Here is a 21,935-nt window from a genome sequence, read left to right as displayed (position 1 = left end):
CAGTTTAGACGGTTAGCGGATTATAACGGTTAGGTTTATACGTGCGGTTTAAACGGTTTCGGTCCATAAACGGGTCGGTTTAAACGGTTAGCGGGTTACAAATGGTTCGGTTCAAACGGTTTTTTTTTCGATTTAAACGGTTTCGGTTTATAAACGGTTCGGGTCATTAACGGGTTTATAAACCATTCGGTTCGGTTTCGTTTCGGTTCGGATTTCCGCAGTTTGGTTTGTTATCGGTTTACGGTCCGTAACGGGTTGACATTGAGCGGTTCAATTCGGTTTCGGTTTGATATTGAACGGTTCAGTTCGGTTTTCGGTTTATATTTATCGGTTTATAAACGGATCGGTCCGTGATGGTTCGGTTTGGTAACGGGCGGTTTCACGGTTCGGTTTGAAAAGTCCCACCCCTAATCATTCATCATAAGTACTTAAGATTTGTCATAGTAGGTTACCTAATTAATTATCCAATATAGACCATAAAAAGAATACCAAAACAATCACAATAAAAGACATCCATTTGTACATTAATTAATTATCATTCATCAAACAACATTAAATACACCCCCCAATTACTCACACGCCTCCTTTTACATTTATAAATAAATATTTTCTCTCTCCTTGGAAATTATTAATTAATTAGTTTACCCCACAACTCTTCAATATCCCTTCTTTATTACTACTACGCTACTTTCATTCTTGGCTATAACATTAAATTCCAACACCAATAAAACCAAAACTAATTAATGGTTATTTAATTTTTTTCTCACACCCAATTCCAAACACTCATTTAATTTTCATCATTTTCTTCCCACCCCGTAATTAATTCGAACTTCCCCTTTTTTTTTTTATTTATTCATTTTTCTTTCTTCATTCTTTTCATATCTCCACTTTTTTCCTTCCTATTTTCTCTCTCCTTTTTTTCATCATTTTCTCTCTCCTCTGTTTCATATTTTGAATAAAATTATGGCTGCTGATGTTAGTATGTTGATTAAAGATAATAATACGAAATCTGGGTTAATTACTCGTGATTTTCTTGGTGGGTGTTTTGGTATTGATTCTAAAGAATTAGACCTTGATTTGCATGTTCCTAATGGTTGGGAAAAACGTCTTGATCTTAAGGTACCATACTTTTATTTTATTTTTCTTTTCGTTTCGTATGTTTTGATTGTGCCCGGGTTTGGGTTTAAAAGGCTCGTGACCTTCTTTTCAATAGATAATTGTTGATCATATGTATGGGTTATAGACTTATAGTTATGCGACTAGTTCATTAAAAATTTTGCACTTTATATTTTTGTTTTTTTAATTTATTTCGTTTTTAATGTTGAAGAAATGTATTTATTTAAATTTATTGCATCATTTAAGTGATATAATAAATGCTACGATGATCAATGTGTGACTTTTAAGCATAGTGATTGCTCACGTTCATTTTTTTTTTTCTATTATTATTTCTCTTTTTATATATTTCCTCTGATTATATCTGTAAATGTTAAGATGTTACAAAGTTCAAATCTTGATTAATTTTTAAATAATTATTTTATAATCCTATTACCTTACCTTAAATTTGAAGGTCAGGACAATTAATTTTTGTTGGCATATGTTAAGTTAATTCTCCTGTTAAATAGGGTTGATAATGTTGGAGTTGATTTATCTTTAATACATGTAATTCAAGTTATTTCCTCCGTTATTGGACTTTTAAACTACCGAGTATTTACCAATCACGTGTAACTTGGTTAGATACGTCTTAATATCTACTTTCAAAATATCAATTTTTTTTAAAAAAAAAAAAGATAACTAGAGATATTAATATAGTCAAAAGTTTTGATTGACAAACGTGAAAGTTTAAAGGATGCAATTATAGAAGAAATATGAAGAATTAATTAATACCTCAAAGGTAACTATAGTACTTTGTATAATATTTATTGATAATTTTTTGAAATATAAGTGGTCAAAATTCAATCTTAAAGACTGAGAAGAGTAATTAATATTGTAGTTTTTCAAAGAAAGAAAAAACCTAGCTAAACCTGTTTTTAATTGTGTTTGTTTGAGGGTATTTCGAGACTAATTATGAGTACTATGTTCTGTTTTCTGATAGTAGAGTAAAACAAAAAATTAAAAAATGGTGTTTGATATTCATAGCCCCAAGGGCAAATTGAACATAGTACTATATCATAAGACGGGTCATATTAGTGTCACGTATTGATTGGTGTAATTAATGTTCGGGTTTATTAACGCGTTGTATCTGTATTGTTCTGCAGTCAGGAAAAGTCTACATACAGAGAAGCAATCCTGCAAACTCAGCATCTGAACATAAGAAAATGGCAAAAGAGATTTCCACCAAACCACAAGATTTAAACGTGTTTCAACAATCATCATCATCATCATCCAATACAAAGCCAACACTTGGACTGCTTGAACAACCAAGTTTAGACCTTAAGTTAATCCCTAATAATCAACCCTCAAATTATTCAAGTGTGTGTACTTTAGACAAGGTGAAATCAGCTCTTGATAGAGCTGAGAGAGCCTCACCTACATCCTCATCATCAACTTCCTCGTCGTCTTCATCTAAGAAGCGTTGGATGATGATGCCTACGACTGTCAGATCATCATCAAAGTCGTCTCCATCACCCTCGAATTCCTTGTCATTGTCTATTGGTGAGGAGGAACGGGAGTCATCAAGGTTGTCGAATTCTTTACCTTCTGATAATCAAAATAAAGGGTTATTGGTTGCTGCAGCTTGCCCTGCTTGCTTGCTATATGTGTTGATATCGAAGAATGATCCTAAATGTCCTAAGTGCAATTCAGTTGTTCATTTGCCTACGATGAATAAGAAGCCTAAGATTGATCTTAACATGTCGATGTGACTCATATGAGCTCGGGTTGTTTAGGAATTGAAGTCGGATGCAGCCAGTTTGATTGGATTTTGAATGGTTTCATCCTCTAGCATTTCTTGGCGGGGGTAATACTTCTAGTATGGTTTAGTATCAGCCTTATGAAAGATGATAGTTCTACGAGAGCTGAGATAGGTAGTTTATTGATAGACTAATAGACTTGTACATTTCTAAAGTTATACATGATTAAGGAAAAATTTCTTTAGCTTTTCGTCCTTCTTTTGATTCAATTCAATGTCTTTCAATACATGGCTTGTTCTTTTAGTATCCGAAGTTTGGAAATGGGATGGTTTGAACAGGTATGCCTATCTTGCAGGCTACGAGTAGCATACTTAGTAGCTGCAAGGAATAACATGTTAACTGCCCTCGAGGGTGTAGAAATAACCATAATTAGTTCCTTAATCAAAGGGACTAAATATTAACCAATTTAGTCTGCAAATATTTAGGCTGTAATCTTGGTAGTAGTTGCCTAATTTACAGGATACTTCTGTGTATAAATATTTGTACTATCACAAGCAATAAACACACAAAAAAAATTACAAACCTTATTCCGCGTTATTTTTCTCTATATGGTATCAGAGCCGTAAGGTTCGATTTGGGAAACGAAACCTTGTTTTTCCTCATCATTTATCGGAGAACTTACCTGCGATGGACGAACAACCACCAAACAACCAGTTAATTTCCATGGAACAAATGGAACAAATGTTCCAATTATTCCAGAAAATGAACAAAACACAAAATAATCCAGAATCCGGTACATCACAAACAGTGCGTGTGGCCGAAAAATTAACCTTCACGAATTACACAAAATGGTGTGAACTGATGCAAATAGCAATTGGTGGTCGGGGAAGGCTCAATCACATCACTGCCAACCCCGTACCATTGGACGACCCGGAGTACACACAATGGGCACAACGGGACTCATTAGTTCTCTCCCGGATCATCGAAAACATCGATGGAGATCTAGTGAACCAATTTCTAGATTATAAATATGCTCGAGATCTATGGAAGGGCATTGAAACCTCACTCAGTAGTGGGAGGGACGAATTACATACCTTTGATCTGAACACAAAGGCTGCATCTTTGAAGCAGGGAAACAAAAAGTTAGAGGTGTATTTCAGTAAACTGAATACCCTCTGGAAAGAGATTGATAGGAGAATGCCAAATCCAATGCAGTGCCCAGAAGACATCACTCTCTTTAATTCGTTTATACAGAGGCAAAGATTATACCAATTTTTGGCCGGTGTAAACGACTCACTGGACAAAGAGAAGAGGGACTTACTGAATCACGACCCTCTTCCATCAATTGACGCAGCGTCGCGGGATAATGACCGGTGTTTCATCATCAGGACAAAATCCCTCAGAAATTGGAAGCGGGCTCGTTGTTAATCGCCGGTCGGAATCCTCATTCCGGGGAGAAGACAAAACCCACCTAAAATGTACCCATTGTGGAGGAACGAAACACGCCAAGAAAGGGTGTTTCGAAATTATCGGGTATCCAGAATGGTGGGAGGAGTACACGAAGAAGAAGGCCGCCACCAAGGCCGGAGCCGGCGGCAAGGCCAGTGTCGCCGTGTACTGGAACCCAGAAAGCACCGGATCCGGCAACATTTCAGACAACATCTCAGGCAACACAGGAATTTCGGGCATGAGAGAAGAAGAAAATGTCACCGATAAAAATGGTGGTAAGGACAGTAGGGAGCAGAGTATGGAAAGTGAGATTCAAAAAATAGAAAGTGAGGATGAAAGAAGGAAAGAGGATGAAATCCTCTTACATATGTCGGCTAGGAGAAGTGAGGAAAGGGAAGAAAACTTAGCCCACAAAACTCACTCTCTCAATCTTCCTCTAACCGGTCCCATTTGTTTGGAAGCCCAAACCGAAAACTTACAGCCCAATGACTTAAGCCCGAAACCTCTTGGCTTTGTTTGTAATAAAATCACTCCATGGATTTTTGACTGCGAAGCCACTGACACTATGACGAGTGATCCATCAGATATTAAAGCCACCCAAACCTCTCACCGAAACCAAATCCAAACAGCAAATGGGGAATATATTCCTGTTACCAAGACTGGGATTATTGATGTTACTTCAGATATACATTTAAATAATTTTCTTTTAATTCCCAGTCTTACTCATAAGCTTTTATCTGTGAGTCAGTTGACTAAAGAGCTTAATTGTACTGTCTTATTAACGGATTCTGGTTGTATTGTGCAGGATGCTCTAACAGGACGGATCATTGGGCGTGGTACTGAACGAGGGGGTTTGTACTATGTGGATGAGGAGGCTCAACAGGGTAACGCTTTGCTTGCTCATGGATCACCGGAAAGCCAACTTTGGATGTGGCATCGTCGGCTAGGTCACCCCTTTCTTGGTTACCTAAAACGTTTATTTCCCTCTTTTAAAAATATTGATGTAGCATTGAACTGTGAAGCATGTGTCTTAGCTAAGAGTCATAAACATACTTATCATCCTAGTTTAAGTCATGCCTCTAAACCTTTTGTTTTGATTCATTCCGATGTCTGGGGCCCAGCGCCTGAATTTGCGTTCCATAACTATTCTTATTTTGTTTTATTTGTGGATGATTGTACTCGTATGAGTTGGATTTATTTCTTAAAACATAAATCTGAAGTGTTTGATGTCTTTGTTAAATTTTATCATATGATATGCACTCAGTTTCATGCTCACCCACAAATTTTACGATCGGACAATGGGGGGGGGGGGAATATATAACCTTAGATATGGAACAATTCATTATTGACCATGGTCTGATTCACCAAACCACATGCCCAGACACTCCCCAACAAAATGGAATTGCCGAACAGAAAAATCAAACCCTTCTTGAAATAACCAGAGCTATCATGTTAGAATCCCATGTCCCGGTCTATTTTTGGCCAGAAGCCATTGCTACTTCCACCTATCTCACAAACCGACTTCCTAGTAAACCGCTTGACTACCAAACACCTCTTGACACCTTATCCTCTCATGTCACCATCCCATCAGTCCATTCTTTACCTCCACGAGTCTTTGGGTGCGTTGTCTATGTTCATTTACCAAAACGGGCTCGAAATAAGCTCGAACCTAGGGCAATTAAATGTGTCTTTATTGGGTATGGAATTTATCAAAAAGGGTACCGTTGTTATGATCCAATTCAAAAAAGGGTCTACACCACCTTAGACTGTGAGTTCTTTGAACAAACTTACTATTACACCCAGCTAGGTCCTCAGGGGGAGAATTTGAGTGATGACCTTAGCTGGTTGACATATCCAAAAATGGTGGACCCAGATCCTACAACACAAGTAGGCAATACCACCGATGCTACCCCAGAAGCAGTAGTCCCACTTCCTCTTCAGTCTCCACCAGATCCGCCAAATGAGCATCCATCTGATGACATTCCATCATCAGAAGAGGTACCATCTGAAAGCTCTCCTGTTTCCTACAATATGCCTGAAATTAATCCTGTCTCCAATGAAAGTGAACAAAACAGGTATGAGTTACCTCCTAGAAGTACGAGAGGAGTTCCACCAAGGAGATATGATCCTGAATATGAGGACCAACGGTCGAGATATCCAATCGAAAGAATCAGCACTGAAAATCTGTCCAGCACAGCCATAGCTTTCAATGCCTCTTTATACTCCGCAGACATTCCAAAGAATTTGGAGGAAGCTGTCAAGAATGAAAAATGGAAGCAGGCCCTACAGAAAAACAAGACTTGGGAGAAATGCATCTTACCAAAGGGGAAGAAGAAGGTGGGATGTAGATGGGTATTCTCCATCAAATACAAAGCAGATGGAACTATTGAGAGATACAAAGCACGACTGGTTGCTAAGGGATACACTCAGACATATGGAATAGACTACTCAGAAACTTTCTCTCCTGTAGCCAAAATTGACACGATACGAGTTCTGTTTTCTGTAGCTGCAAACAAGGAATGGCCTCTGTACCAGTTTGATGTGAAAAATGCCTTCCTTCATGGAAGCATTGACGAGGAGGTGTATATGGAGGTACCTCCTGGATATTCTCATGATTTTAGAGATAGGGAAGGATGCAGATTGAGGAAGGCTCTCTATGGACTAAAACAGTCTCCTAGGGCGTGGTTCGGAAGATTCACAAAAGCTATGAAGAAGTTTGGATATAGGCAAAGTAATTCCGATCATACTTTATTTCTGAAAAAAGAAAAAGAGAAAATTACCTGTTTAATCATCTATGTAGATGACATGATTATTACAGGAAATGGTGAAGAGGAGATTGCAGAGTTAGAGGGAAAATTATTTCAGGAATTTGAGATGAAAGATTTGGGCAACCTCAAATACTTTCTTGGCATAGAGGTCTTGAGATCAAAGCAAGGGATCTTCATTCACCAGAGGAAATATATTCTTGACCTTCTGGCAGAAACAGGAATGCTTGGTTGCAAACCAGCTGAAACTCCGATTGTGGAAAATCATGGCCTTCAAATTCTTGAAGGTGCAAAATTGACTAATAAAGAGCAGTATCAAAAGATTGTGGGAAAACTTATTTACTTAGCTCACACAAGACCAGACATAGCCTATGCAGTAGGGGTAGTGAGCAGATTCATGCATCTTCCACAAGTACAACACATGACAGTAGTAATGAGGATTTTGAGGTACCTAAAGGGTACAAGTAGTACTGGGATTTACTTTGACAAGAATGATCACCTAGATCTAATTGCGTACACGGACGCAGATTGGGCAGGAGATCGTGATGGTAGAAAATCCACCTCTGGATACTTCACCCTAGTAGGAGGTAATTTGGTCACCTGGAGAAGTAAGAAACAGAAAGTAGTGGCTTTGTCAAGTGCAGAGGCAGAATTCAGAGGTATTGCAAAAGGGATAACTGAAATCTTATGGATCCGGAAACTTATGAGTGAAATTGGTTTTCCACAAAAAAACAGCATGCAAACTCTTTTGTGATAACAAAGCAGCAATAAGTATCTCAGAAAATCCAGTTCAACACGACAGAACGAAGCATGTTGAGATAGACAGACACTTCATAAAAGACAAATTGGAAGATAAGATAATTAAACTTCCATTTGTGAGATCAAGAGATCAGTTAGCTGATATCCTGACAAAAGCTGTCAACAGTGAAGCATTCGATGAGGCATTACGCAAGTTAGGCATTGGAGCACCGAATGCCCAACTTGAGGGGGAGTGTAGAAATAACCATAATTAGTTCCTTAATCAAAGGGACTAAATATTAACCAAATTAGTCTGCAAATATTTAGGCTGTAATCTTGGTAGTAGTTGCCTAATTTACAGGATACTTCTGTGTATAAATATTTGTACTATCACAAGCAATAAACACACAAAAAAATTACAAACCCTATTCCGCGTTATTTTTCTCTATAGAGGGTAACTCAAGGAAACTCCATCCGTTGCTTAAGTTAGCTAATGGTCACACTGGTATGACATCTCCGAGCTTTGATGCCTTACCGAGTTACCACCCCCATGCTACTCTGATCTCCAATCGCGAAGTCCTTGTGAAAATTTCTAGGAGTGCTAAAGGTAACACACAATGGAAAACTCTACTCGGCCTTGTGTTATTTTAGTGAACTAACTGATGATATTCTTTTAGTCTTTAAGCCTATCTTGCATTTAAGGCTTTTCATAGTATTCCCAATTTCATGGAGATCATTTAAGGCCTGGATGATGGCCCATGAACTTTATTTTATAATAATGGGGTAAAGATAAATTAAATTTTTAAAAGCCCAATAGGCCCACAAGCCTCACAATAAGTCTTAAAATTTAAAGTAATTATAGCATAGTTTTAAATAAATTGGTAGTGCAATAATAATACATCGATTATGAAATTATACTAGAATATCTGTCTAAAGTTCTTTTACTGATAAAATTGAGTTGAAGTTAAGTCACACCATGTGAAGCTAATCATCTAAGGGCCTGTTCTTATTAACTGAACTTAGCTGAACTGAACTTAGCTGAACTGAACTGAACTGAAATGAATATTTTATAAGAGAAGGAAATTAGAAGTTGAGCTGAGCTGAACTGAATTTCAACGTAAGAGAACATGCCCTAATTACTTTAAAATCGTATCAAAAGTTACCTAAATTTATTTTTAAAGTCATCTTAAAATTGTTTGATGCACTCTAATTTTTTTTTTTTAAAGAAATATATTTATGTACACAAAAGTTTCTATTTAATTGAGGGGTTTAAAAATTACCATCAACAAATAATAACTTTGAAGGGGATCAGATATTCAAATAATGTCAATTTATTCAATTTTCTCTTTAATAATATAAATCGTATCGGTTTTAATTCCTATTTGTTGAATATTAAGATAATATAAAACAGACCTAAACAACCTAGAATAAGGAGGAAGAAAGTTTGATCTAAAAACAAGACCCAAGAATGTTCCATACAAAAATAAATGGTGAAGGTAGGAGACTAGGAGTTAAGGCCTATTCTCTTTAACTTATTTTGGTTCAGTTAAGTTACAATCAATTCAGTTCAGTTTCTAATTTCTTTTTTTCATAAAATATTCAATTCAGTACATTTCAATTCAACTCTAATCAGTTCAGCTCCAAGCCTCCAATCAGTTCAGTAAATCAAAACATGCCCTACCCCTTCCTTAAAAACTTAGAGTTAATTATAAAGTTTAGAAGGAACCCGCAACTCAAGCTCTAATAAGATGATAAAATTTAAAATAATATGAGACGAGGTAGGCAACCCAAACAATAAAGAAGAGAATTCGGTTAAAAATAAAGCCCAGAAAGGTTCCATATTAAAACGGATCAGTAAATACTATGATCGAGTGAAAATATTTCTCCTTTTAATCAAATGTAAGACACCCACAAGTGAAATTACAATGACTTATAACACTAGCAGTCACATTGATTGAATGGCAAGAATGAAGTGGAGCCCACTAGGCTATGCATTATTTCACTTGACCCAATTACGGAGTTAGCAGTTGTGGTGGAAGAAGAAAAAGGGCCCAAAATAGTTGGAGAATTATGGTAAGCACAAGATATGTAGTTGCTCTGCTTCCACCAGTGTTGCTGTAGGGAAGTTTGCTTATAGACTTGTAGTATTCCACCATCATGTAATGTTTTTGGAATAAAGAGTAGACTATAAAGTAATATATGCCGTGTAAAATAAATTTTTACTTATTATAGCCGTATATTTCAAATTTTCAATTATACAAAGACGAATAATTAAAGAATCACGAGATTTATAATAACACCATAAGTTTGTAATATTTCAATATAAAATAAATTTTAAATTTTTACTAAATGTAGCTTTAGATTTCAATCATGTAAAGATGTACAAATTATAAAATCACGATATTTATTATTACTCCGTAAGTCTGTAACTCATTCTTGTTTCATCTATTAACATTAGACTCCGCGAGCACTTGTACCTTGACAAAATTTAACCTTGTTAGTCATTATACTATTTCACTTTCATATCATTAAAGTCATTCTTGGATCTTTCAAAGGATATCTCAACTTCCACAAGACTACAAGCACCAACTACCCTTTCTCTTCTCTTTCCAAAATCAAACACTTCCTAAGTTCATTTCTTTCCCTTTTTTTCATCATCTTCTTCATTTTCCTTGTACTAAACAAACAACCAAACAATGCAATTCAAAGCCATAACACCCATTTCCCCTCTTATTCAACTCAAACCCTTAACTTTAAACCCAACCTATTTCCCTTTCCCCACTTTTACCTCTTCCCTTTCCTCACATTTCCGCTCTAAACCCTCTTCAAATCCACTAAAGTTACCAACTTTCAGTCACCCAACTCTTCACATTTCCCAAAAACTTCACTGCATCACCCCTGCTCAAGAACTTTCCAGTGAATCTGATTTTAGGGATGAAGAAGAAGAAATCCCTGATTTGGTGGACCCCACAACTGAGAAATCCACCAGTCCAAGCTTATGGAATCAAATGATTGAGATCATCAAGTTTTCTGGGCCTGCTACTGGGCTTTGGATTTGTGGGCCTTTGATGAGTCTCATTGATACTGCTGTTATTGGTCAAGGCAGCTCCATTGAGCTTGCTGCTTTGGGTATTATAATCTGAATTATTTGTTTTCTGTGATATTTTTGGGGTTTTTAACAATTTTAATTTGTGGTTATGATTTAATTTAGTGGGGCTAAACCGGCTAATGTAATGTTTAATGTGCAGGTCCTGGAACTGTTCTTTGTGATTATATGAGCTATGTGTTTATGTTTCTTTCAATTGCAACATCTAATATGGTTGCAACTTCACTTGCTAGACAGGTGCATTACTCTGTTCACTAATTAGTTATAGTGTTACACTATTACTTTTATTTCTAAATAATAGGACGCATTTGATCACACGTGACACGTATGTTTATTTTTCAATAAATCGAGTTAAAGTATCATTACACAACTATTGTTACGTCTAAGGTGTTTAAATTTTTTTACTGTATCAGTGTATCCACCATGTCAAAAGTTTGCAATTTCTTATAATGGTTAGTTTAGAGTAATGTGGAGGGTAATAGGCGATTCAAAATAGAATTGTCGCCTATTATTTAGTAACAAGCGAGTGTAAAGTATTTTTTTTTTCATTTTTGTATGACTTTGTATATGGATATCAATATGAAGTATACTTTGTGTGATTAATGCAGGATGAGAAGCAAGTGCAGCATCAAATATCAATTTTGCTGTTTGTGGGTTTGGCTTGTGGAGTGTCGATGCTTGTATTTACGAAATTCTTTGGTTCATGGGCTTTAACTGGTAAATAAAACTGGTATAAGAACATATTTTGTATATACACGTTGATCTTCAGTGAAATACTTGATCATTTGTTGCCTCCTTGGAAAGTTTTGTTCTAATTCCTAGAATAAAGCCTTTGCTTGCTATAATTGCAGCTTTTGCTGGAGCACAGAATGTGCATCTTTTGCCTGCTGCGAATTCTTATATTCAGGTTTGTTTACTATATTGTGGTCACTTCTGTGTCTTGTGTCTTTTTTTCTAGTTGGTTTGGTCGCTATTTGGGGCAATAACTGCCTGCGCTGCTGAAGAGGTATTGGTCTGGTCTGTAATTGAGGTAAAAGTTGTGATTTAGGAGTACCTGTGACAAATTTTGGCACCGTTTTTGAATGGTTTTGATCACACAGGAATATGATGTTTCAATATGTACTAAAATTAGAGATTTTGAACATATTGAGTTCATGAAAGGACTGATACATGTGTACATTTCAAGGACATATGACTTTGTAAATTTGTATTATGACTAAGGTAACACCACTGAATACATGTATCCTTGATACTTCTAAAAATCTTCAAATGTTCATCCCTTGGATTGTGGTGTATCTAAAACAAGGTGTATTCATGTTTCCTTGCTTCAATGTACTTGCTTGTTAAATGGTATTAGATAGCTCTCCACTTTCTACCTCCAAATTATGGTATTTTAATTTGGTTTGCTTAATTCTGATTTGTTGAGTCTTATTTGCGCGCACATCTTCTTCTTCCTTTAATTGTCAAAGACTTTTTCTTTTGCCTGCTAGATTCGAGCTTTAGCATGGCCTGCTATTCTTGTAGGATGGGTTGCTCAGAGTGCAAGGTACTTGATGTTCCCTGTATAAAAAGTTATTTTCAAATACCTCTATGTTAAAACATATATTTTCTAATTTGTTATTAGTCTGGGCATGAAAGATTCAATGGGACCTTTGAAGGCCTTGGTAATCGCAAGTGTCTTAAATGGTGTTGGTGATATAGTACTCTGCATGTTCCTTGGTTACGGGATTGCTGGTGCAGCATGGGCAACAGCAATATCACAGGTGAGCTCAGTCCGTTTATCTTCTTTGTTCTCTTACTATTGCTATTCCACTCTTTTCTACTATAACTTAGCTTTTACTATTGTTATTTTGCTTTTTGTGTTTCTGATCTCAATTGCTGGAATATTCCTTGTTCAGATTGTTGCAGCCTACACAATGATTGATGCTTTGAATAAGAAAGGATACAATGGGTATTCTATTGCAGTTCCAACGCTCCCTGAACTTCAAGAAATATTTGCAATTGCTGCCCCAGTATTTATAACTATAGTTTCAAAGGTTTGTTGCAAATTTAAGTAGCATCAAGTTTAAATTATAGCTGTTTGAAGCAAAAATCAGCTGACATTCAAGATATGTTAATGTTGTTATAGGTGTCCTTTTACTCGTTGATAATATACTTCGCTACCTCCATGGGAACGCATACAATTGCTGCTCATCAGGTGAACCTAATTTGTTTGAGGCTTTTGAATAATATTTGGCTCTGTACTGCAGCTAAATTTAAGTGGCTAACGTATTGCCAACTGAAAATCTTGTAGGTCCTGTCTCAAATATTCCACATGTGTGCAGTATGGGGTGAACCCCTTTCTCAGACAGCACAATCATTCATGCCAGAGCTGCTGTATGGAGTAAACCGAAGTTTAGTAAAGGTATTCTAGCAGTCAGTTTCCAGTCCTTTTTATATAGACTGCCACCAAATTCTAGTGGCCTGAGTTGTTTTTAGCTCCAAGTAAGTGCCTCTTAAAGGAATCCTAGTCATTATTCATCACAAATCATAATTTGATGAAATTTTGAATGACACTTCAACGTTACAAGTCTATTAAGTGTTTGGGATGGTTTACTCATATTACTGATGATAATGTTCATGTTGCACAGGCTAGAGATCTGCTGAAATCTCTTTTGATCATAGGTGCTTCTGTCGGTCTTTTTCTAGCCATTGTTGCAACATCCATTCCTTTCTTGGCTCCCAATGTTTTCACTCCTGATCCTGCCGTTATAGCAGAGGTTAGTTTTGTTTTCCTTTATAAAAATTAATGGGCTGGTAATGCTTGTTGGACTTAAAAACACATGTAGATTAACGCAAGTCAAAATTTTGCTTATGTAAAATCGTATCCTTTTGTCCCCAGATTATAGGCCGCATATGACCTGGGAATTTTTTAAGAATCTTTTTGGAGAACCATGTTATCTTCAGTGTTACGTTTTTACATCTCCACCATTCAATATATTAGCTTTCCTTTTAAATTCTTGCTGCTGTAATTTGAAATATTAAGTGTAAAATTTGGAAGTGACGCATTATTTTAGGATACCTATATTAGATATGTGGGGTTACATTGGTACAATATTATGGTAAAGCAGCTTCTCAGTTGCAAGTTTTCTGACTGTAAAATCGAGTATATGAAAGTGTTTTGTTTGCTTAACTCCTGCAGAATGGTGACATTTTTATATGACTGCAGATGCACAAAGTATGGGTTCCGTTCTTTCTCTCTTTATGTGTGACTCCTTGTATACTCAGTTGTGAGGGAACATTGCTGGTAAGAGTTGGAGATTTCATTTCGATCATTTCCTTGTCGAACTGTAAATTGTCAAGTAATTAGTCATTGCATCACCATATAAACAACTGAACTCGTGAATCAATTTTAAAAGTCATACTGTCATAGTCTCAATCATCCTATGGTTGTTGACATTGGATTGGTTTATCGCCTTTGACATGCAGGCTGGAAGGGACCTTAAATTCATTAGTACATCAATGGCTGGATGTTTTGTCTTGGGCTCTCTTGTATTGCTGGTATTGCGATGCTGAACTTTCTGATATTTATTTATCGGCCTCTTGCTGATATTCAGTACAATTATTTTTTGTCTTCCTCTTTTCCATCTAAATTTTCCAAACACTTAGCTTCCCTCAAGCGAATTTAACACATTTACAATTTGTTCTATGACAGCTTGTGAGAAGTCAAGGTTTAGGTTTGGTAGGCTGCTGGACTGCTCTAATTGGATTTCAATGGGTAATTTTTTCTCCTTCAAATTTTCAGCAGTTCTTTTAATACATCATCTAACATTGCCTGACCGCATTCCCCCTCCTCCTTAGGCACGATTTTTTATTGCTCTACAACGCCTTCTTTCTCCGAGTGGGATACTGTTTTCAGAGGATCTTCTCCGTTTTAATTTGTCTGAGCTAAAAACAGCTTAGATGCTGTACCAGCCACATTTTTTACCGATAAAATTTGGTGCTTTGGGTGTTTTTAAAACCACAGCATATGGTCCAGAAGTTGCGTCCATCACTCTCTGAAGCCCAAATGAGGCTCAGAAGATTGCCTACTTGGTGACGCGGAGCATCTATAATGCAAATGGTAGTTGATTTGTATACTACTTGGTGAAATTCTACTGTTCTGTGTAAGTTTGTTGCTCATAATAATGCTTCAAAGGCCGGAACCAAGCCAGATGCATATCATCCATACTAAATCAGATATTGAAAACATATAGAAGCCCTTGAAAATTATACAGTTCATTGAGCAATCCTAGGCCTGCTTAAAGAGTTTAAGCAAACTGATTATTGTAACAAGAAGTGTCAATAAGGACAAAGTACAACTTTCAGATCAAAAGGTGACAAATTTTAGTAAAGAACCACTCAGTGTTTTGTTGGTTCACCCCTTCATGATAATCCGATAAAATTGGAACGATACAGAAATTGGCCTTACAGGAAAAAAACCCAATTGAGGTCCTTCCTTCCCCTCGGCCTTCTACCAAGTGTTTGGCCCTTTAAAATACCTAATACGGGGCGTGGGGGCAAGAGGGCCTTATTTAATGTTTAATGTACATTACTAATTAAATATAGTACAACCTAATCCCAATATGTGATTACACCTCTCCTCCTAATTCTGGTCCTCTCTGTTCTGAAGGGTCATAGGGTGCTTTGTGCTTTCCTACATTCATTTTTTCACTAATTAATTATTATTAATAGTGATTTCATTCCTTTGACTAAAACACACCATAATTATAATATTAACTCAGTGCTAGACTATAGCTTTGGAAAGGTATATTTAAGATATCTTTATCTTAACTTTTTCCAACAGCCCAATCAAGTAGCTGCTTAGGGAGGAATTGATTCAGATACCCAGCATTATGATTAAAATCCATACAATAAAGTTTCATATCATATCTTTAAACCGTTTTTTTTTTTTTTTTTTAAGGTAAGATGGTCCATTGAAATGAGATTAGGAACCCTTTAAAGGGGTGATTCATATGTCCATTAATTTAAGTATCTTCCTATAGTAGAAACATTAAAATATCATTATTTCATGACTAAGCACTCAAAAGCCGTATAGTAAGTAAGATCATCTGACCTAAAACCTACTAAATTACGTATCTTTCTTTCTTTTTTTTTTTTTTTCATAAAGAGGACATTATCGAACCTCAAACCCTCACGGTACACTTTGAGAGTGAGGGAGGAAGGGTAAGAGATTCCCATCCTCAAAGACTCAAAGTGCCTCTAGTAGAGATTGAACACCCAACCTCAAGGTTAGATGGTACAATCTTCCGTATCGCAAACAGATTAATTGAACGGCAAAAATCATCATCTAATTAACTAAAATTCAAGAAAAAAACAAAAAAAGGAAAATAAATAACAATTTTCACTCAATGAAAAATTTGTATTATCAAGTGATGAAAAAATCAATCAAAAAAAAATCCTATGAAAAATCTGTCCATATTGAATCATTTCTCACTGTTTTGTTGCCAATGCACTTCTGATTAGACATCCATCAACAGTAATCTCCTCCGTTTTAGAGCCATTCCTTTGTACTAACCCATGATCATTAACAGTATAATCCACTAAATCATCACATAATCCTGAATAATCCCCCCTTATTAGCAAAGCATTATGAAGAATAGCACAAGCACCAATATATGCAACACCACTCCTAAAATCCTCCTCAATAGGCTTGCTCAATATACCCCAATTCCTCAAACTAGCAACCGTTTTAAGCATCGAAATTCGCGGTATTCGAAGGGCAGCATTGAACCTCTCCTCATTTGATCCAGGTACAGGGTCATCATATGGGATTATTAGCCAAGGTAGTAAAGGGTACTCATTATTTGTTGCAACCAAATATTGAGGTATTTCCACCCCACCTAAATAAACAGGGGTTGAGTTCAGTATTTTCCCTTCTTGTATATCCTTGTATAATGTAGTTGATTTTAGTACCTTTGTGTTGCTGTTATGACCATGAAATCCAGCTACAATGCTCAGAATTCGACTCGACGAATCGACAACGATTTGAGCCGCTATACTCTCTTGTGTACTGAGATTAAACCTTGTACAACTGATCACACCACAACAATTGGGTAACCCTGTAATGTCCTTAAAGTTTTGGGACACTGAGTTCAACTCGACCGAGTTAGGGAATCCAACCCAAAATCTGAAATTTGTACACAATACCCTGCAAAGTTGTTTAGAGCAGAATTTGGCAACTTGGTCAGTGACCCGAAACCGGGTCGCAATCTCCGAATAGTCCGACCCGGTTGACAATCGGTATAACCCGATACCGAGGCGTAGCTCGGCTGAGAGGTTTATAGTCAATCCAATTGGATCTCGGCATTCGAGGAGTGGCTCGAGCAACCCGGAAAGCCACTCGAAGGTTGATGGCGCCATTTTGAAGAAGACCCGGAACGAGTCAGGGGCTGAGTCGACTCGGGCGAGTCGGGCGAGTTTGGATGACCCGGAAAGGGATTCCGGGTCGGAATCGGGATCCGAGAAATGGGTTCGCCTCCGTTTGCGACGGAGGGAAAGGGAAGCGGCGATTTCGGAGGAGGAGAGGAAGTGGTGGAGGAGAGAGAAAATTGTTTGGAAATTAGAGGAATTGGAATTGGAATTGGAATCGGGAATAGAGGGAATGGGAGAAGAAGGGTAAAGGAGAAGGATTAAGAGGGTGAGTTGAGAGATTAGAGAAGAGAGTAGAGCTGCTAATTGAGGAGAATCCATTTATCAGCTCTTTCTTCTGTTTCTGTTTTCTCTCTCCTCTGTTTGTTTGCATCTGACTTCTGTCTGTCTGAAGTCTGAACCAGAATCTGATTATACTTTATCAGGTAACAGAATAAAAGGTTTTTAGTGGAGCCCTTAAGAATTGGGAGTTTGGATGTATCAGCTTTTCTGGGCCGATTTTTTGTGTACTTCGGATTTGTGGGCCATGTTTTTTACGAGTCTCATTAGGTCAAAAAGGGTTCGGATCCTAGTCAAATTTCAGAATGTACATGTATCCTGTTGTACACTCGAGTGTATAATGGACGTCCAGAGTTCTATGTATGCACTCGTGAAAAGAGAGACTAATCACGTTATTCACTTATTCCCATACATGATGATTGGGTACGGTTCAGCTTGGTGGTCAGATGAAGGTGGTGGTAATTGAAGCTGAATGAGTCGACAACTCGACATGCATACTTATTACTTACACTCCGTAGGAGTAGACGTTTTTATTGTGGTATCTCTTACCCCATTTAAGGAGAATCTCTCTTTAAAGGCGTTTGGGAAGAATTGACATTAATAGAATTATCTTGTTCATGATATGATACTAAAAGCAACGATACTAAGCTAGCAGAAACATGCCTATATCTTGTTTGGCAATGATACTAAGCTAGCCACAATGATACGAACGAATTATCTTGTTTGCATTAGATGAAGAAAGAGGATTCATATTGGCTTGCACTAGCTCAACCTTACACTGATTTATCTTGTTATAAATACAAAAGGGAACAGCTTCAAGAAGCACATAAGCATTTTGAGATACTAGATACTCGATACTCAAATTTTACAAAAGAAGTGGCATGAAATTGGGGAAAAAATGATCTACACTATGACAGGTGATGCTAATAATTGTAGCAACAATACCAAACAACTAATCTATGAGGCAACCTTCTCAGATCTGCGATATCCAAACTGACCTCGACCTGGGCCTCCTGGACGTTTTGGAAATTGTTCTCTTTTCTGCAATTTTTCACATAGAAAACTTTAATCAGAAAATAAGAAATTGATTTATCACATATGTTGGTCTGTTGGGTGTTAAAAATTTTACCATGAAAGCGGCCTGAGCCCTCTCCCTCTTCTGATCAAAAAGCTTCCGAGAACGCTCTTTCTTCTTCTCCGCCTCTAATTTTGTAAGGCTTGGCCGATAGAATATGACTGTTCGACCAATCTGGCCTACAACAACAGATCCAGTAGCAAGTTCTAGTTGCTTAACAACATCATCCATCTCGCCTGGGCAGGTTCTATGTATCTTAAGCTGTTTTAACATACAACGAAGCAAATCTCAGCGAATTTTTTTTTAAAAAAATGTCATTTTTTTTATACAAGTACAGGAAGAAGAGATATGATAAAACAGTTGCGTTCATCCTGCCATTAAAAAAAAGAGGGGAAAAAAAAGTTGTGTTGGTCACGACAATTACCAGGTTGACAGAAAAAGGATCTTGCAGAATGAAATTAAAGCTACTACGTAAATCACTAGCTTTGGAAATCAAACCATGGAGGGGTATGCCAGCTATCCAAGATGGCAAGCTAAATCCACTAACTTAAATAGACACAATGTCATGTGTCCAAACAAAAGTAATGATAGCGTCTAACTAAAACATAGAAGTATGAAGTTGCCACAGCAACTGCAAGCGTCTACAAACATTTACAGTGACTTGATATCTTTATTGGTATTTGGAGAAGAGTTGTGTAATTCCAATATAACTACTTGACTACTTGTACATGTTATAAGATTCTTGCACTGTCTAGGTTGCTGCTTTTACATACATGTAAACTTGTCTGAGAAGTGAGCAAATAGCAAGAAAAGGATATCTTTTAGCACCACAATCATTCAAGCAACGCCACTACAGTAATTCACGGGCTGCAAAAGAAATTAGATTAACCAGCATGAACGAATCATCTCATGAAATCAGCAAGCCTTGAAGCTTTGCAACTCCTGAATTTCACTATCCAATAAACCAGATATATCATACTATGACCAATGAACCAGGAAATACATTCGTTATACTTCTACATCAGTCACATAGGCAATGGACCAAATTATCCTAACAAAGCATCAAATGCAATAAAAAATACCATCCCAAAATGGAACAAAAACACCATAAAGATAAGCTTGGGACAAGGGAATCAAACAGTTGGATAAAAGCTACTATTTTGGGATTCCCTATCCTGTAGAATAGTAGGGGAGAATTATCATTTACCAAAGAGATTTATGTATAACTCCCAATTCCGAAGTCCTAAATAAAGATAACAGGTTGTTCGAAAATTCAAATATACTAGCTAATCCCCAAGATTTATGAATAGTGCAACTCACACCCCAAAACCACCTTATTTCACACTTCTCCAAAATCCATCTTATGAAGAAGTCAGGGTAATCACACAGAATGTCATAGGTTGTATGAACCACCACTACCACCTCCGCCCGCATTATGTTAACTTCTACTCCCTCCGTTCCTTTTTGTTCGCAACTTAGTATAAATTCTTACTACCCCCTTAAATCATTTCTTTTCTCTTACACTAAGCATAATCTAAATTGTCAATTCCTTAGTTTCTAAAACAAAATCCTGTTCTATTGGTGCTAAATAACCAAGCCCCAACTTTCAAATATCATTGCACTAATCCAAAACCCCTATTCTACCAGCAAAATACAATTAATCATAAATCCAAAACAAAACTACTGCCACCACCACCACCACATGATAAACCCTAAACCCCTGAAACTCAATTCTTAATTCCCAAATCAAGAATTCCATAAACAATCAAATTCAAGCAAATTCAAATTCCACAAATTCCCATATTCAATCAAACATAAACAGTACTAAAAATTCACCCTTTAATGTAAAACCTCAAAACCACAAATTCAACAATTTTACACAAAAAAATCCAAAACAAACAACAATTAACACAATAAAACAAGAAAAAAGCACAAAAAATCAAACCTTGAGAAGTTCATTGGCCTCAAGAGTTTCAGACAAAGCAAAAACAACATTATCAGTAACACCAGATTTACCCACTTGTTGAGACTTAAGCTTATCACCAAGACTATTAGCATAAGAACAAAGATCCTTCTTTTCTTTAACAGTCAAATTGGGCAAATCTCCAACCTTAATTTTAGCAATTTTAGGTTCTGGGGTTGCTTCATTTTCCTTAGAATCTTCGGAATTACTAAGGTTAATGTTTTCTTCAAGGGAACAAAACAGGGGAAATGAAGAAGAAAGTGGTTGAATTTGAGATTTTAAGAGAGAGAAAGAGAGTTTAGGAGTGTGGATGAGAGAGAAAGGGACGGTGGTTGAAAGGTGGAGAGGGCGGAAGATGTGGCGGTGGAGGAGGAATTGAGTTAGTGTTGCGGTGGTTGCCATTTTTTATTTATCCGAAAATGGCAGAAAATTGGAGGATATATAATTAAGAATTAACTCATTTATCTTTTCCTTGTTTATATAATAAAGGTTGTGCAAAGTTATCAACAAGGGCGTTTGGTCTAGTGGTATGATTCTCGCTTCGGGTGCGAGAGGTCCCGAGTTCGATTCCCGGAACGCCCCATTTTTTTATATTTTTACGTAAATGTATTTTCCTCCGTTTGTTTTTTAGTTCACACATTTTGACTTTGGCACTATTTATACATTTATTTTGATAAAAAAAAAAAAAAAAAAAATCTTTCCAAAAGCATAGCTTTAGCAGGAAAAAGTGTGATGAATTGTTCGTTGACGGATATTTTGTGATTATACAAAAACATAATAAGATCAACTTTCTATACTACAATTTATGCTTAACAATGATTAAAGATATTAATCGTACCGTTAAATCTATGCATTCGTGAATTGAATAAGATCAGATCTAATGCATGAAAATCAAAGTAATAGATCATACACCGCGTTTGCGTAGTTGGGCTACAAATTCATGTACTGTGATAAGATTTAGTGATGATGCACACGAAATAAAATTAAATTCGTAACGATGAAGATTTTGTCAAGGCAATATTTTAGCATCCTAAGCAAATGCAAAGTATTGTATCTATTCGTTTCATATATATGCAACTTTGTGGTATCATTATTTGAAAAATATAAACAATTTCAAAGTTGCAACTTAATAACCAAAAACCGTATTAAGGAACATTTGTCCAAACTTTACCCTAAGATTATCATGTCAAATCAATAAAAACAAATACAGTGCACCTTTATCTACGATAAGAAAGCTTTAATTAAAATTCAAGGAGTCAAATATATGTTACATGCACTATACATTGCAGAAAGATCAAGT

At 36.6% G+C, this 21,935-nt stretch overlaps 4 protein-coding genes and 1 non-coding gene across 5 annotated transcripts; 3 read left to right on the top strand and 2 right to left on the bottom strand.

Annotated features, from left to right (window-relative positions):
* Positions 1–461: 461 nt before the first annotated feature.
* On the top strand, positions 462–3,152 carry LOC110705160 (putative protein TPRXL). Its single transcript, XM_021883012.1, has 2 exons — positions 462–1,119; positions 2,256–3,152. The coding sequence occupies exons 1-2, from the start codon at positions 964–966 to the stop codon at positions 2,859–2,861; spliced, it is 762 nt and encodes a 253-aa protein (XP_021738704.1). The 5' UTR covers positions 462–963; the 3' UTR covers positions 2,862–3,152.
* Positions 3,153–10,313: 7,161 nt separating this feature from the next.
* Positions 10,314–15,175, top strand: LOC110705158 (protein DETOXIFICATION 46, chloroplastic-like). The gene is made up of 14 exons (XM_021883009.1): positions 10,314–10,930; positions 11,050–11,144; positions 11,516–11,624; positions 11,759–11,814; positions 12,398–12,453; positions 12,532–12,670; positions 12,806–12,943; positions 13,036–13,104; positions 13,201–13,311; positions 13,538–13,666; positions 14,116–14,193; positions 14,376–14,447; positions 14,602–14,664; positions 14,748–15,175. The coding sequence occupies exons 1-14, from the start codon at positions 10,498–10,500 to the stop codon at positions 14,847–14,849; spliced, it is 1,650 nt and encodes a 549-aa protein (XP_021738701.1). The 5' UTR covers positions 10,314–10,497; the 3' UTR covers positions 14,850–15,175.
* Positions 15,176–15,521: 346 nt separating this feature from the next.
* LOC110705156 (protein ANTAGONIST OF LIKE HETEROCHROMATIN PROTEIN 1-like) lies at positions 15,522–18,242 on the bottom strand. The gene has a single exon (XM_021883007.1). The coding sequence runs from the start codon at positions 17,637–17,639 to the stop codon at positions 16,380–16,382; it is 1,260 nt and encodes a 419-aa protein (XP_021738699.1). The 5' UTR covers positions 17,640–18,242; the 3' UTR covers positions 15,522–16,379.
* Positions 18,243–18,316: 74 nt separating this feature from the next.
* LOC110705157 lies at positions 18,317–21,078 on the bottom strand. Its single transcript, XM_021883008.1, has 3 exons — positions 20,618–21,078; positions 18,727–18,933; positions 18,317–18,638 (listed from the first exon to the last, which is right to left on the bottom strand). Exons 1-3 carry the CDS (start codon positions 21,035–21,037, stop codon positions 18,555–18,557), a joined length of 711 nt encoding a protein of 236 aa, XP_021738700.1. The 5' UTR covers positions 21,038–21,078; the 3' UTR covers positions 18,317–18,554.
* A 67-nt stretch (positions 21,079–21,145) lies between these two features.
* TRNAP-CGG lies at positions 21,146–21,217 on the top strand. Its single transcript has one exon. It is a non-coding gene; the product is annotated as a tRNA-Pro (tRNA).
* Positions 21,218–21,935: the final 718 nt, after the last annotated feature.

This window comes from Chenopodium quinoa, unplaced genomic scaffold, assembly GCF_001683475.1.
Source record: "Chenopodium quinoa cultivar QQ74 unplaced genomic scaffold, ASM168347v1, whole genome shotgun sequence".
In the NCBI taxonomy this organism is placed as follows: domain Eukaryota; kingdom Viridiplantae; phylum Streptophyta; class Magnoliopsida; order Caryophyllales; family Amaranthaceae; genus Chenopodium; species Chenopodium quinoa.
Note: the sequence above shows the minus strand (reverse complement) of the source record. Positions and strands in the feature narration are given on the sequence as shown.